General features: G+C 42.4%; 1 protein-coding gene across 2 annotated transcripts in view; it reads left to right on the top strand.

Moving 5' to 3' along the window:
* The first annotated feature begins 1824 nt into the window (after window positions 1–1824).
* Window positions 1825–16384, top strand: part of TNFRSF11B (TNF receptor superfamily member 11b) — a 28785-nt gene continuing 14225 nt past the window's right edge. Inside the window, exon 1 of one of the 2 annotated variants that reach the window (XM_030549609.1) lies at window positions 1825–2072. In XM_030549609.1, coding sequence (XP_030405469.1) covers window positions 2043–2072 — 30 coding nt within the window. In that variant the 5' untranslated portion in view covers window positions 1825–2042. Of the gene's footprint in view, window positions 2073–2098; window positions 2210–16384 lie in introns of those variants that run through there. The other variant, XM_030549610.1, reaches the window with a different exon arrangement.

The raw sequence follows: 16384 nt of genomic DNA, 5'->3' as shown, positions 1-16384 counted from the left end.
AAGTGGTCACTTCTGTTATATTACTTAGTGTAAGTGTTACTCTCCTGCTTAGGAGCTTTTGTCACACAGCGGGCAAGCTTTCACCTCCCTGGGTTCTTGCCAACCCCCCACAATTTTGTGGGCCAACTATTAATAGGGCAAAGCTGCAAAATTCAGAGCCAAATTGGTATCCGGATTTCAAACTCTCCAAAGTTGGAGTGTCCATGTATGAAGTTTTGGTCCATTACAAAGAGAGAGATGTGAAATGTCAATCCATACCAAGGGATGGATTCTACCTCAATTCCCCCCAAAGTTTGGGGTATGGTTAATGGGTTTGATTTAGGCCCACTGTTTACTCCCAGCATTTGAAAGCTATTAGATTTTAGTCCTCGCCAAAATATTTTTGGACATTGTGTATTTTATGGAGGGACAGAATGAGAAAACTGGAACACTTCTGAAAAAGTCATCCTGCTAGAGGGGGGCAGAGGGCATACCAAAGACTTAGGAGCTAAGGAGCTGAAACTTTTCCCCCAAAGACAATGGCTAAACTCCTATTCACATTAAACAGGCCCAAAGGACAGTGACAGGCTTGGTGCTTCAGTATTTTGCATCTCCCCAGCACCTTTACGAATAAGATTTCATCTCAATAAGTTTCACAAACATTAAATAATTAATCTTCACCATAATCTCCAATTTAAATAGGGGAAACTTGAAACCAAGGAGTCAGAGAAATTTGCCAATTTCTCCTCCCTTGTGTAAGGATTTATCCCCACTCTTTCCCCCTTTCACAATATCTACAGGTTTTGGGAAGGACATATACTTCCGGCTGCTTTTCTTTTTTAAGGGAAATCTTCTTAGTTCCAGTTGGCTCTGATCCTACATTCTTTGTGCATGCAAAACTGCCCTGGTTTCCAGAGGTGTTGAGCAATCGGCGCTTCTAGGAGTTTTCCAAAAGTTTGGGGCACACAAGGAAGGCAGGATGGGGCCTATGGTGCCCACAGAAAAAAACTCACATATGCACGTACCCTGCCATCTATTTCAATTTCAGTCAAATGTAGTGAAGAAAAGACCCAGGCTCACTATGAATGACTGCTGAACCCACTGACATCAATGGAGCTACTCCTGTGAGCAAGTGCTTGCCGCTGTAAGGGTTCCACAGCTGGAGCCTTTGTTTTTCTCAGATTATTCATGTATTTGTCCTTTCTGGTTAGAGTCACTTATAGGAAGAATTATCATTATCCTTGGAACTTCTGCATGTTCCAAGCCCTGTACAGCTAGGAAATAATTCCAGCACTACTGCATTTTCCCACGCCTTCTGCAAAGCCCCCCTGTGCAGCCTTCCCCTGCATCCTAGGGACTGAAGAGGCCTTTACACCTGCAGGCGGCCCATCCAGCTCTGTGGTACCCTCAGGGCACAGGAAAATCACCGCTGAAGCCCCTGGCCAAGCCAACAAGGGTGGATGGGAAGAGAAAGGTGGCTTGTTACTTTCCTGCATTAGAAGGGAGGGGAGATCAGTGGAGTCCCCTGGTTTCCTACCCACCCCGTGCCCTGCAGGATCCCTGTCCTCCACAGCTTTGGGAAGGTTGCACCGGCCGATGCACAGCGGTAGAGGTCTCTGCACCGCAGGCCGGACGGAGGAGATATTTTTAAACCTGTCTCCTGTTAGCCCAGGGCGGCCGATGACTCGCTCTTGCCCTGCCTGAAGGTGAGTGACTCCCCCTCCCTAGAGAGAGGGCAAGGCAGGCAGGCAGCAGACACTGCCCGTCAGAGGCCAGCCCCTGACACTCCCTCCTACGTTTTCCAGCCTGTGGTGAGCTCGGAAAGGGTTCCATTAAGTCATCAAGTTTTACAGTTCCTTAAAAAAGAAAGACAAGAACAGTTTGGTGATGGCCAGGGAATGAGTGATCAAAGCTGAGCTAATGCTTCCTGTTGCAGCAGGGGCTATATATACCGTGCCTTTCATGTTGGGGGGGATGTCAGCAGCAGGCTGCTAGGAGACCGGAGCTTTCACTAACTCCCTGTCTAGCGTCCCAGCTCCCTGAGGTTTCTCACACCGACCACAATGAACAAGTTCCTGTGCTGCACGCTTGTGGTAAGTCCCTTCGCTGAGGCAGATAGGAGCCTTTGGATGGCTGAGAGGTCAGGCTGCAGATCCACTCTTCCCTCGCTTGTTTCGTTCGCTCTTCATTCGGCTAAACTTGTTCAGTTTCATCACAGTGGGCTTTTGGGGTAAGATTTAAACTGGGGCGGGCGCTTTCAGCGTCAGGAGAAAAGCAGGTACTTCTATCACATAAGAGATTGGCATCATTTGCTTTGCATTCATGTTCTTTCCTGTCCTGCTCGTCCCCTGTCTTACCAGGCTCCCATCACTCTTGTATTAGCATGAAATATATTAGCTGGCAATGGATTTTTAGCTGGGGATGTTTCTTTTATGACTTATTCAAACTCCATATTTGCCTAATCTTCCTAGTCAGTGTTGGTTATTACTGCACTAATGCTGATCAGTATCTCCAGGTCTTGGGAGAACTTCTTGCTTTATGACTTTCTAAACTGCTCAATTTTGCTTTGTATATACAAACATATGATGAATTATTAGCTGTTTAGCTATTTGGAAGTTAAAATTGCATTAAATCCATTTTAAAAATGTGTACAAACTTCTACTGTGTAATAAATATTTAAATAGTACTTGGTTGTCATAAAAATGGACTATTGCATATTCATATACAGTAACTTTTCTAGAATGTCTTAGCAAGTATCCTGGCATTAATGTCCAGGTAATCTCTGATCGAGTTAGAACTGAGTTACACTTATTCTAAAAGTTCATTGAACTGCATGTGTGTGTGTATATACATGTAAAACAGATTACAGGATTTCCAGCCACTGATGAGTAATGCATGTGTATTACTTTGGGTAGAATTTCCTGAAAGAGTTTTTTGAAAAATAAACTGAAGTAATTAATGGGGGCTGGAGGAAAAGCAAAAATTGTTATGTTTATGGTCAGCAAATTGAATTGTGGAATGTCAGCAATAACTTGTTACCAACTTGCCTTCCTATCTGTTCGTCATAATGTAGTATCATTTAAACATTTTAATGTAATAGATTCCTAGTTGACTGTAATATAACAAACTGGTACATTTTCTAAACTAACAATTTACAATTAAATTAAACTTGATCTTCATTTTAGAGCAGCACTGATATCACCAACAGACCTTCATGCACCAAGGAATGTGAAAAAAATGCCGAAAAGTTGTTACTGTATCCTGTTACTAGTCCCCCACTTTATCCTATCTCCTAAATTTGACTTCTCTCTGTGCTACTTTGGATCTCTAATATGGCACCCTTTTCTTGGTGTGCCTGTGTAGGCAGCCATGGCTTTGCAGCCCTCTAAGGTTTGAGTTTTCTTTTTTTTTTGTTTTTGTTTTTTGTTTTTTGTTTTTTTTTACTTTGTTTGTTAAAAATAGAACACTGAAGTGACCAGGAGAACATTTGGAAGAAATTGCTGTGACTTTAAACTAGAGCTGCTGTTTTAATCTACTGTAGCAATTTTGATGCTTTCTCATTTATATTTCTCTTTGGTGATGATTCAGCCTCTACACTGAATAGGATTGCTACTAACTCACCAACTTCCTGACCAAACCTGAAGAAGAGCTCCGTGCAAGATCAAGAGCTTGTCTCTGTCAGCAGCAGAAGTTGGTCCAGTTAAACATAAGAACATAAGAATGGCCGTACCGTGTCAGACCAAAGGTCCATCTAGCCCTGTATCTGTCTACTGACATTGGCCAAGGCCAGTTGCCTCAGAGGGAGTGAACCTAGCAGGCAATGATCAAGTGATCTCTATCCTGCCATCCAACTCCATCCTCTGACAAACAGAGGCTAGGGACACCATTCCTTACCCATCCTGGCTAATAGCCATTTATGGACTTAACCACCATGAATTCATCCAGTTCTTTTTTAAATGCTGTTATAGTCCTAGCCTTCACAACCTCCTCAGGTAAGGAGTTCCACAAGTTGACTGTGCGCTGTTTGAAGAAGAACTTCCTTTTATTTGTTTTAAACCTGCTGCCTATTAATTTCATTTGGTGACGCCTAATTCTTGTATTATGGGAATAAGTAAATAACTTTTCCTTATTCACTTTCTCCACATCACTCATGATTTTATATACCTCTATCATATCTCTCCTTAGTCTCCTCTTTTCCAAGCTGAAGAGTCCTAGCCTCTTTAAACTTTCCTCAAAGAGATTACATTGCCCACCATGTCATCTTCCTGGAAGAATACTATGTTTGTAGCAGTAGTAATTCTATTCAGTGTAGAGGCTGCATGTATCCACGACATGAATTCATACCCATAACATAGGTTTAGGTTATCTCGGAAATCCTGCTGTCACTGTAAGATGGGTAATTTTAACTAGAGATTAATACATGATTTGCAGATCTGATGCATCTTTCCAGAGATGTTCTGTTGGTTGGGGGTTTTTTTCTCTTCACTTCCTCATCCTCACAAAGATTGTGAATTGTAGCTATGAAGAATATTTAGTTCACTATTTGTCAAACCCAAGAGCAGCTGTCTGTCTGTTCAGACAGCTGAAAATGGAATAATACTAATTTAGACTTCTAGAGAGCCTGTATCCACAATTCTTAAAGTAAAGGTGTAAATACAGACTAAACAAAAGCTCTGTAAGGTAGGCTAGATACCTCATTTCACTGACGAAGAAACTGAGGGCTTTTCTACACAGCAAGCTACTGAGCGGCAAGCTGGAATACTGTAGGTTCATATCCTGGCTTGTGCAATGTCCTGTGTGGACACTGCTGCAGTGCAGTGAAAGTCCCTGAGTGTGGATAGAGTACCACGCTTTGAAGTAGAAGTGCATTAAAACACACTCTGAAACTATCATAGCATAGCACTTGTAGCAGTGTCCACATGGCAAGGTAGTGTGTGGCAAACCTGTGTGCTAGAGATTCATGCTCTGGCTTGTAGTGCAGTAACTTGCCATGTAGACAGCCCTGAGACAAAGGTTAAGATCCACAGCTTTCAAATACTGGTGCCTATAGTTAGCACCTATATTCATATTTAGCTACAGTATCTAAATAAGTGCCTGGTTGTCAGAGGCGCTGAGCACATGCACCTTTCATTCAAGTGAACTAGGTAACAAAGTTTGAAAATATGTACCCTAAATAACTTGCCTGGGTTAATATAGCAAGTGTATGGTGAGACAGAGAGATGAACCAGATCTCCAGGTTCTCAGCCTTGTGCTTTAACCTCCAGCCTACTCCCTCTCACGTAAAAGGGAAAAAAGTATAGGCTAGATATCTTTCTAAAAGATTAAGTTGGACAATTCAATAATTAAGAGATCTTAGTTTATGCAATTAAGGTCTGATCCTGTGATGAGCTGGAAGGCTCTGTTAATTGATATATACAAATACTTGCCATATAGCTGTTGAATTCCATTTGCAGTTTAAGGGTATCTTCTGCATTTTTCCAGATGTGGAGAATACTGTACTGAATATGCTGCAGTTAGATTAGATGAAGAATTCAGCATCGAGTTTAGGCTGTTGAATGCTTTCTGGGACTGCTTCTGCTCCCATTGCAATCAGAAGACATCCCAGTAACTCCAAAGGGCCCAAGCCCTTTATGTAAAGAAAAAAAAAAGATGATGATGATGGAGTTGTGCAAAACCTTTATGATGCAGTCCCAAACCAGATAAAACCTGCTTGGTTTTAGCTTCTATTGCACACCTGAAATGCAGCCTTTGTTTGCCAAAAGGTTTGCTGAGTTTGGGCTGAGGTTCAAGTGCACCCATGACAAATTAGGACTTTGGGTGGAAAGCATGCAAACCTTAGTCGTTTTACAAGTGTTTCATGGCAAAGCAAGTCAAGATTGGTGTTTTCAGATGGGTTTCGCTTTTGGATTAATAACACTCCCCAAAAAAGTAACAATCAAGAGGTGCAATCCCACAAGAAAGAAAGCCTGGAACATTTTGCACAAACCAAGACCACATGTCTGTACAAATCTAACAATTACTTACTTAAAACTTGATACTTGGAGATGTCTACTGCCTTTAGTTACCATTGAAGTCTTCGGAGTTGAGGTTACTTGGCATCATCCAGGATCAGACCCATAGGAAACATAACATAGTTCCTATTAACACGTAAACATACAAGTATTTGAGACACCACAGTCGATAACCTGTGGTATCACAGAGAGTGTTGGGAGGTAATTGATGTTCATTTTTTAACGATGTAGATGGAATAAGATATCAATCATTCTTTGTTTGCCTGCACTGGTAAAGGTATTCCAGTTTCTAACAAAGAGGTTAATATACAGTGGAAAGGAGAATTTTGCAATCCCTGTGAAGAGTATATGAAAAAAGGCTGTGACGTAAATTGAAAGTGGATACAAGACTTTCCACACAATGTATAATGAAACCTCAGGACTCACCACCATAAGATATTTCATGGATAAAAAGCTCAGCAAGATTTGAGAAGTACTAGATATATCTATAAATAAGAATAGCACCTGCAGTTACAACAGGCGAGATAAAATGTACAAGGTCTGTCAAGACTCCTGCTTCAGAGTATGAGATAATCATGAGCAGAGTTCAGGAAAAGAAATTTTCCCCATGGGGTCAAATTCTGTTGAATTTACTCAGAGGTGAGTAGTCCCAATGAAGTATTTGAAGTAATTAGGATTTAGTAGTAAAGAAAGTGAGGAAGTTTAGGCTCATGCTTTTAGTGTATCAGTTAACCAAGTGACAGGATTCTTCCCCCATTCCCTTCCCCGATCTGAAAAATTTTGCATACTGCCAAAGACAGGATGACAAGATTAGAGGACCATTGATCTGATCCAGTTTGGCAATTCACTATGTGCTGTTTTGACTCACTAAACTATTAGTAGCATGAAGGCTCTTTAATGTCATTTCAGGTACAGTATTTCAATACTATAGGCCGTATTATGCCACTAAACTTTAAGCAGGACCTTCCCATTGATTTCAATTGAGAGTTCTGTTTAGGAATTGATGGCATGATTTAGACCTCTGTTTTCACTTCATTCAAGTACTCTGAGAAGCAAAGCCACAGAATTCTGAGATTCTACTTTGCATCCATTACAAACACTGGCAACATTTTTGACAAAGTGAAATTGAATCATGATTTATCAAGTAGGAAAATATGCTTCAGGATGGACTTGGATTCAAAACAGAAACAGATTTATCTCTTTCAGTAAATTAAACATTCTCTGATGGTCTGCTACCCAAACCACAAAGCCAAGCCAAATAGTAATATTTTCATGCTCTGAAAAGCTACTTTCCCTTCTCTCAATGAAGTGATTTAAGGGAACAATGCTTGAAGGATTTTGCTGTATTTTCTGTATTTTTGCTGTATTTCATTTTTAATTTGATAGAGAAAAGCAAACAGTTATTTGTCTTACATTTGAAGATGAAAGGAAAGGGTGTGTACTACTTTGCATGCCCAAGGTCTGAAATAGAGTAATAAGATCACTTTATTTCTCTTTCTAAAGCCTCTTCTGGAGGCTCAGAGAAAAAAAAAACTGTCTGAGGTTGCATTTGGCAGATCCTCTGACTTCTTTGTGCAGATTGATGTAAAGTGTGTATGAAAAAATGTTGCTCTAGGCCCATGTGTTGAGTGGCACTGCCAAAGGATTATCTTTTAGGCTTCTGTAACTAATTTTGAATGATTAGTTAAAAGGCATTAAATATGTTAAACAAACCACACACTAAGACAGAACTATTTGAAATTTTGTTTAAAAAATCATCCAAGTTAGACATTGACCTTAGACGGTTTCTGGGAATATCAATTATGGCTACAGAATCATGTATTACTTCATTATTTTTCATACCATTAATCAATTCAAAGATTATATGAAAGTCTTTAAGATCCCAAATCTTCTTGGAAGAGATCTAAATTCTGTGCGATGTTTAGCACCTCTTAGCAGGATTGGACCTTTAGGGTTGAATAGGAACCTTCATAGGATTGGACCTATGATATGACATCAGAGATCAATTTGAATTGCACCCACAAGGTGAGTGGATAGTGTTCTTTTTCTAATGCATATGGCATGAGATTTTTTTGGTGTACAATTTTTTTTTTACCAGTATCATTTCAGAGTTGAATTGGGTTTTGTTTTTTGTTTTTTGTTTTTTGTTTTTGTTTAAATTGAGCCATAAGTTCCAGCACACTGAGAAATAACTTCTATTGACTTTACTTTGTAGCAAAACACTCATTGCTCTACATTTGTCCACTTGCTGAGTTTGTAGTTATGGTGTAAGGACTCAGTCCCACAAGGTACTTAGTATCATTGACTTCGGAGGGTATAGGAGGAGTTCAGGAGTACCCTACAGGATCAGTCCTAAGTTGCTGTGTCCAGTTGGCTGTTTTCTGGTAGTGCTCTGATTTTCTGTGCAATAAATATTGGTCCCATTCATGGTCCTAGTTTCCCACTCCTCGGTCCATGGGAGTCTTTCCATTGACTTCAGTGGGAGTTGGATGAGAGTCTGGGCCTGCCATGGTTGTGTGCTCCTGGAAGGGAGATGTGACACTTTGCATCAATATTCTGGATAGTAGATGGGGAGCCCTGACTACTAATGAAAAGAGTCCTGTCCAGCACTGCTTGGTCTGAATGGTGGTGGCAAGGAGGCCTTTAAATCTGGGCATAGAAATCAGGGGAATCTTGAAAGGATTCTCAAAGATCCAACAAAGTACTTTGAAAGACTAAGTCCAGTGTTTTTAGTGTTTTTTTCCTCTGCTATATTTTTCTTTAATACTGTTTTTTTCAGAGCCTGTGTCTGGTAGTAGCATTGAATGGCAATTGTGATTTAAAGTGATAGTCATTATATGTACAAAGGTTGAGGCTAACTTTTGAGTTCATAATTTGGATCATAACTGGTTACGATAAACTCCTTGTGCAGTGCCTGTAGGGTCTATTACAGGAGTGGATGGGGGAGGTTCTCTGGTTTGCAATGTGCAGGAGGTCAGACTAGGTGATCATGGTGGTCCATTCTGGCCTTAAAATCTATGAATCTATGAGTAAGGGATTAAGTGGATGCCCATTTATTATAATTTTCTCAGCCATTATTTCTGACTCACTTACATAAATTCAAGACAGACTGTTTTTTCCTTCAAAGTAAAACGTGCCTGTTTTGGATTTGGTGGTTAAGTAGTCATGAGTTAATGTGATCTAGTGCCAAATTCTGCTCTCAGTGAAACTGTATTGAAGTCAATAGACTTGTAGTAGTTTAAAAGTCCAGAATTTTACCCTTAGTATTTAGAGTACCATGAAATGGTAAAAAGTCCAAAGTCTAACTTTAAAAAAACCCCTAACTAAAGCTCTGTTTCCTCTGACTTAAAATCCTCCTAAAAGCCTTTCAATTTCAGTATTGATGCCATCTAAGATCTAAAATACTCTAAAATCTTTGCTCAGAGTAGGACATATTTTCACTGTTTTTACAAAAATGGTCAGGCATATGCAATGTAGTTGAATTCCCATCTTTTCTCTAAGTTCTGTGAATGAATTCAAGCCACTACTTTCCATTAACCAATAGGCATTCAAACAAGAGGTTGTCAGTCTGTCAACTTTTTGTGTTTTTTCAGATAACAAATATATCAATGCCTTGCATGGCGACAGGTTTCAGAATGGTAGCCGTGTTAGTCTGTATCAGCAAAAAGAACGAGGATACTTGTGGCACCTTGGAGACTAAGACATTTATTTGAGGATAAGCTTTCATTGGCTAAAACCCACTTCATTGGATGCATGCAGTGGAAAATAAAGTAAGAAGATATATAGATATATATATACACACACACACACACACAGAGAACATGACAAAATGATATGGCAACACTCATTTTTTTCATGTTCCCTTGTATATATATCTTCCTACTGTATTTTCCACTGCATGCATCTGATGAAGTGGGCTTTAGCCCACAAAAAGCTTATGCCCAAATAAATTTGTTAATCTCTAAGGTGCCACAAGTACTCCTCAGTCTTTTTGCAAATATATCAAACTTATCTCTGGAGTTAAAATGATGGGCTGCATCTTCAGCTAGTGTCAATGGGCTTCACTGACATCAATTAAACTATGCCCCATTTAATCCAACTGACGTTCTGGCTCATCGATATAGTTAATTCAATATACTGGTTTTTTCTGTTTAGGCCACCAGCCCAACCACTGAGACTGTGCTTTCATTTAGTCTAAAATGCCTGTTTCTTATGGGTGGAGGTGGGTGCTTAATATTTTCTTTCAGTCTATTCTAGCCACAGGTCTTTCACATTATTAGGAGTTTTGCCTGAATGAGGAATAGGCTTAGTCCCAGTGTGGGTTGGCAGAGCAGAGCCATCCGCTATATAAAGCACCATGCACACATAAGTTAGGAATGACCCAAAATCAAGCAGATGCAGAAAAATGTAAGCTCCTTGGGGAAGAGACTGTGTTGTTGTTGTGTGTTTGAACAGCACCTGCCCCGATGGGGTCCTGGTTCATGAGCAGGGCTCCTGGGCACTTTTCTAATACAAATAATAATAATGCTGTGTAGTGCCTTTCTGCACTTTCTTCTATAACACTTCTGAAACTCAGATGGACACCTAAGTGTGGATTCAGAAGCTTAATATTAGGCATTCAGTTTACACAGTTCTGACCAGAATGCCAAAAGTGTTGTATCTTAAGTTGAAGATATTCCTCTGAACAATAGATTTCCTTGCCTCTGTCTAAAGGGGTCATTTTGCTGGGCCTACAGAACTGTGGTAAAGGGCAAGGAGACGTGGGAATGACGTTCTCTGAATTTATGGATGAATAACATGGCACTGGGTTCAAACTAAGTGTAATATCTGCTAGAATATTGAGACACAAATTTGATTTATACCCGTAATGTTACTTAAAAACCTTTAACGAAACAGAATAGCATGGTACTATGTACTTAAGGGTGAGTCAATTAGAGACAGTCTGGATTATTTCATTTACACGTCTACACAAGGTGCGTTTCAAAGAATAGAAGAAGAATATTGCCTAGTGCCTGTGATGTTTTTTTCTTTTTAAAACAAGCAAACAAACAAACAACCTGCCCTGCTGAATGCTCTTCTTTCTCTTTTATATCCATATTTAGATTATTATGGGTGCTGCTCCATTACAATATTACACAAGTATCTGTGCTTACCAGGGTAGAGATTCAAATGAGTAGATTCACCCATGCACAGATCTATTTGGTTTTTTTATCCCCACCAGAATGGACCTCGGTTGTCCCAAAAGCTATATTTGTATTAACTCCTCTCTGAACCTGTCTGGAAGAATTTGCTTATAATTTTTAATGAGTTGCATCATTTAGGACCAGATCCTGCAAGGCAATGTGTGCCCCCTCTCTTCCTCACTATATCCCCTACCATCTGCCCTGATTATGGGAGCTGAGCTCTTTTGAAAAACTGGCCCAAACCCTACAACAAAATCTCATACTTGCCTCCCCTATATGGTCTTCTGTGGAAATCGGCAGCTAGTGACAATGGGCCAAATCCTGCTCTCCTTACTCATATATGTCACAAGGGGAACTCCTGGGTGCTGAGCACTCTGGGAAATGTGCTCCTGTGTGCACAAAGAGAGAATGAATGGCAAGCGCGAGAATTCTACAACTGCAGTAAGAGATGGCTTGTCTTTTATGGAAGCATTCAGATGCATTACAGTGTAGAGATATTCTGTACCCAGGACCTGCTGTAATTTCCATTCAAGCTGCATAATAATTTTCACATAATGCCAGCTTCCCATCTGCGCTGGGTACTATCTGAAGCTCTCAGAGCTCCATAAACATCTAAATTACAGCATTTGGCTTAGAATTGTCATTTCAGTTTCTCCACCCCACACTGAAGTCTGACAAATGCTGCTCTAATGTGCTGTGTATGCCCATGCAAGTGTTCAGGATATTTGGGAGGGTGGTTTCATTCTTGCTAAATGAGCTGTCTGATGAAGGGAAAAACAAACCCTAAAAGGAATCTTGGACTGTTAACAGCAACGATTTATGAGATTATCAAGCCTTTTTTCTTACTAGAGTAATAGTCAGAGGTTTACCAAGGGTGGATATGTGGCTCATCAGTGAAAAGCCATTCATTTTTCAAAAATGTACTACACCCTCTTTTTAAATAGCTTCTGTGAATCAGATCCAGACATATAAGAAAAATAGAGCTGTAAATCATCAAGACAAATTTGAATTAAAAATAAAGCACCCATTTTTAACAGTGAGTGTGATTAACTATTGGAACAAAGTACTGAGGAAAGGGGTAGATTCTCCTTCTTATTATGTCTTCAGATGAAGACTGAATGCCTTTCTGAAAGACGTGACCATCATGGAGTCCGCTCTGTGGGCAGCTCTAGCCAAGAAAAGGCACGCGTAGGAATGCAGAAGGGAAACTCCCTTCCACTCCAAGGTGCTAGAACAATTTGTATAGTGGGCATGCTGAGAACCATTGAACTAAACTGTAAACCCTGTATTTGATGGAAACCACTTCAACTCTTAATTCCAGTACCTATGTTTCCACCCCAGAAACACCTGTTCCGAATCCCTCAGAGCAAATACACACACACAATATAGTGGAATAGTACAATGAATATAGGGAAGGGAAATATTTATTTACTGAGGGATGAATGGAGAAAAACAACTGGGGAAAAGATAGGGGGAACAGTAAAATAGGCTTACATCTAACACGAGGACCCATCAGGCTGGTGGAACCACAATATAAAAGGATAGACACTGAGCACTGCATCTAGATTCAGAGGTTAGGAATCCTGGGCATAGTTCCAGTCCAGCAGTGGGTCTTCCTGGTCATCTTCTGCACCAGTAAACTTTCCCCAGCAAACCCCTCCAGTGCCCTCTTCTACTGCTCTGCATAAATCCACACAGAGCAACAACCTCCCCACTTAAATATCTGTAACTTCTCTCCTTATTCCCAACACAAGGTCACAAGCCCTAGTACTCATGGCCCCATGCAGCGCTAGGTGACAGTGATACTGGGTCTGGCTCTGGTTTTGCCTTCTCAGGTGATTCCTTCTTGGCACAGTGTTCCTCCTGGTTCCTGTCCCTGGTTGGCTGCTCTGTCCCTCCCAGGCTTCAGGCTGGTTCTTGGCTGCTTCTGTACGTGAGGGCCTGCTTGATTTGGGTCTCTTGTCTGGAGTTCCAGAAATGCACACTCTCCTGTGGCTTTCCCTACCGTAACTCCCCTCCCTTTGGAACAATCAGGCCTTCCTCTGTCTCAGGTTTTAAAGGAGTTGTGCTCTCTAAACCCCAAGGGAAATACACAGGCTTCAGTCACGCACAGGTTATTGGGCTCAATGAAGGGGTAACTGGGTGAAACTCTATTCCCTGTATTATATAGGAGGTCAGACGAGATGATCTCATAGTCCTTTCTGGTCTTAAAATTATGAATGAACCTATGAAAGCTATGCTGCCATGGGCGGCGTGTAATGGAGGCTAGGAGAGGCTAAATCTCCCCAAACCTCTACTAATGCTTCCCACCATGGCCCCGAGGCTGGACTGTGGTGGGACTCAGTGCTCCTCTGGACAACCAGGACTCGGACAGGCAGGTGGGCCAAGGTGGCTTGGATAGGCTGGCCAGCTGGGGCTCAGGGCAGCTTGGGTGTGCGAGCCGGGGTGGCTTGGGCAGACTGGCTGGTGCTCCTCTGGCCCCAGCTGGTGAGAGTGGAGGGATGGAGTGGGAGCAGGGTCTTAGTGTAAGGGGAGGGGCCTGGGGCTAGCCTCCCTGAATTGGGGGTTCATGTGCCATCCAGGTGTGCTGCACTTCCATAAATTTCCTAATGGAGGACTGGGTAAATCAGGGTAGTCAGAGAAAGCCTTCTAACCTCTAACAAGGCAGTGGTGACCAAAAGTCGGTACAATCTGATACATAGGTTCTGGAACTAGGGTCACTGGGGGTGCTGCCACACCCCCAGGCTTGAAGTGGATTCCATTATATACAGGGTTGACAGTTTGGTTCAGTGGCTCTCAGCACCCTCACTATAAAAATTAGTCCAGCACCCCAATTGAATAGCTGTTTGGAAACCAACATGATAATCAGATGATGGTCAAGTGTTCCATCTCCCAGTTTTGGTTTTGTGCCTGAGGGAGTTTTGCTTTTGTAGAGTGCAAATCTGGTTCCCTTGAATGGAGCCACAATACAGAGGCTAATGCTGAATGGGCATAGAATGTGAGCTACCACTTATACCTAGAGATGGCTCTTCAAGATCAGGGTAAGGGCACGATCAGATGGAGAAGCTTGTGTTATCATTGCCTATGTTACATTTGTTCTTTGTACCAACAGAGAACTATGGCACTAGAGCCAGGGCCGTCCTTAGTCATAGGCAGAACAGGCAGCTGCCTAGGGCACTACTAGGTCTGGGGGCACCGCTCTGCTGGGAGCCCGGACAGATGGGAAGCAGTGGAGCATGTAAGAGCAGGGCTGCTGGGTCCTAGAGAGAACCAAATGCAGTACAGTCTGAGGGAGGTGATTGGCTGCTGGGGTCTCGGGGAAGGGGAAGGAACTCACCTGTAGGGTGACCAGATGTCCCGATTTTATAGGGACAGTCCCGATTTTTGGGTCTTTTTCTTATATAGGCTCCTATTCCCCCTCACCCCAGTCCCGATTTTTCACATTTGCTGTTTGGTTACCCTAGGTGCGGGTAATTGGTACCTATATAAGACAAAGCGCCAAATAGCGGGACTGGCCCTATAAAATCAGGACATCTGGATCTGGTCACCCTAGCTGGAAAGTGTGTCTCTCCCCCGGGCTGGCAGCGATCCATCTCATCCGGGGGGAGCTGTACAGGGCAGGATGAGCTGCTGTGGCTCCATGGGTGCCCTGTCCCTGAGATCAGATGCTGTGCTAACTTCACCATGGTCCATTGGGCTGGCAGTGGTGCCCATTGGCGTGTGATCGGACCTGAGGGTTTGCTGCTGCTGTTGCCACTCTTCACCCCAAGAGGTGGATTTTGGGGTCCTGCAGTTTTCCACCTATCTCCTCCTCTACTACAGCTGTTGGACCAGCAGGCTGGAGTGAGGGGGTGTGATCCAAGCATGAAAGCAGTGCTTTGTTACCATTTAGATTGTCATTTAACAAATTTGTTCACCAAAAATACTTTCTAACAATCCTGAATTCAATTTCAATATTTTTTTTAAATCAATATCTTAGCCAAAAAACAAAAATTAAGTTGTTGACAATTGTTTGTGGCAAGTTTGGTACGGGGAAGGGAGTGGGCCAGTTTTCATCAGAGAAACAAAAAATGTTGACTGACTTTCCTATAGCCCTGTTACTGCTAAATAGAGCTCTCCAACAACTGTAATATGCTCATCTCCTTACTAGTGTATAGAGTAGGAGTCGGCAATCTACAGCACACGTGCCAAAGGTAGCACGCGAGCTGATTTTTGATGGCATGCAGCAGCGGGCTGAGCCGCTCAGCCCACCACTCCTCTGGGGTTCTGGCTGCTGCCCCATTGCCACCTGGGGTCCCGGCCGCTGGCCCCACTCAGCACCCGCTGCTGGCCTGGGGACCCCCAAGGAAACCCAGGCTGGCAGCGGGCTGAGCAAGCTGGTGGCTGAGACCCCGGCTGAGCCACTCAACCCGCTGTCGGCCTGGGGTTCCATTAACTCAGCTGGCAGCGGGCTGAGCAGGACTAAATTCAACGAAATAGGAAAACAAAAGCAACTAATGACAAAATGCAAGAACCTAGAGAAGTGGTTTCCAACCTTTTTCATTTGGCAGGCACCAGACGAAGGACTGTGGCAGTGGACGAGCATCTGCCGAAATGCTGCTGAAATTTGGTGGCATTTCAGCGGCGACGCCTCTGGATCACGCTGCTTATCGGCGGCAAGCAGTGTCATCCAGAGGCGTCTCTGCTGAAATGCTGCCAAATTTCAGTGGCATTTTGGCAGATGCTCGTCCGCCAGCCAGTACGCAGGTGCATTGAGAGGCCCCTGTGGGCGCCATGGCACCCACAGGCACCACGTTGGGGACCCCTGACCTAGAGAGCCTCCTGAAGCATGGTGATCATTATGATTTAAATGGACTTGAACTGTATGAAGAATTGAGTACACTGTCATCAGTGTTGCCACATACAAAATTGATGATGGACATTGTACAGTTTACTCATACCAGCAAACTTGTTGACATATATCCTAATGTGTACATTGCCACTTGTATTCTACTAACAATTCCTGTTAACAGTAGCATCAGGAGAACGGAGTTTCTCAAAACTAAATATCATTAAAAACTATCTCCGCTCTACAAGGAGTCAGGAACACTTGATTGGTCTTGCTATTCTTGCAATCAAACAAGACATCACTTTGTCTTTGTCATACATTATTACTGATTTTGCAGCCCAAAAAGCCAGAAAGATTGCTTTTATTTAAAAACAAATCCTTGT

The sequence above is a fragment of the Gopherus evgoodei genome, chromosome 2 (genome assembly GCF_007399415.2).
Source record: "Gopherus evgoodei ecotype Sinaloan lineage chromosome 2, rGopEvg1_v1.p, whole genome shotgun sequence".
Taxonomy (NCBI): Eukaryota; Metazoa; Chordata; order Testudines; family Testudinidae; genus Gopherus; species Gopherus evgoodei.
Note: the sequence above shows the minus strand (reverse complement) of the source record. Positions and strands in the feature narration are given on the sequence as shown.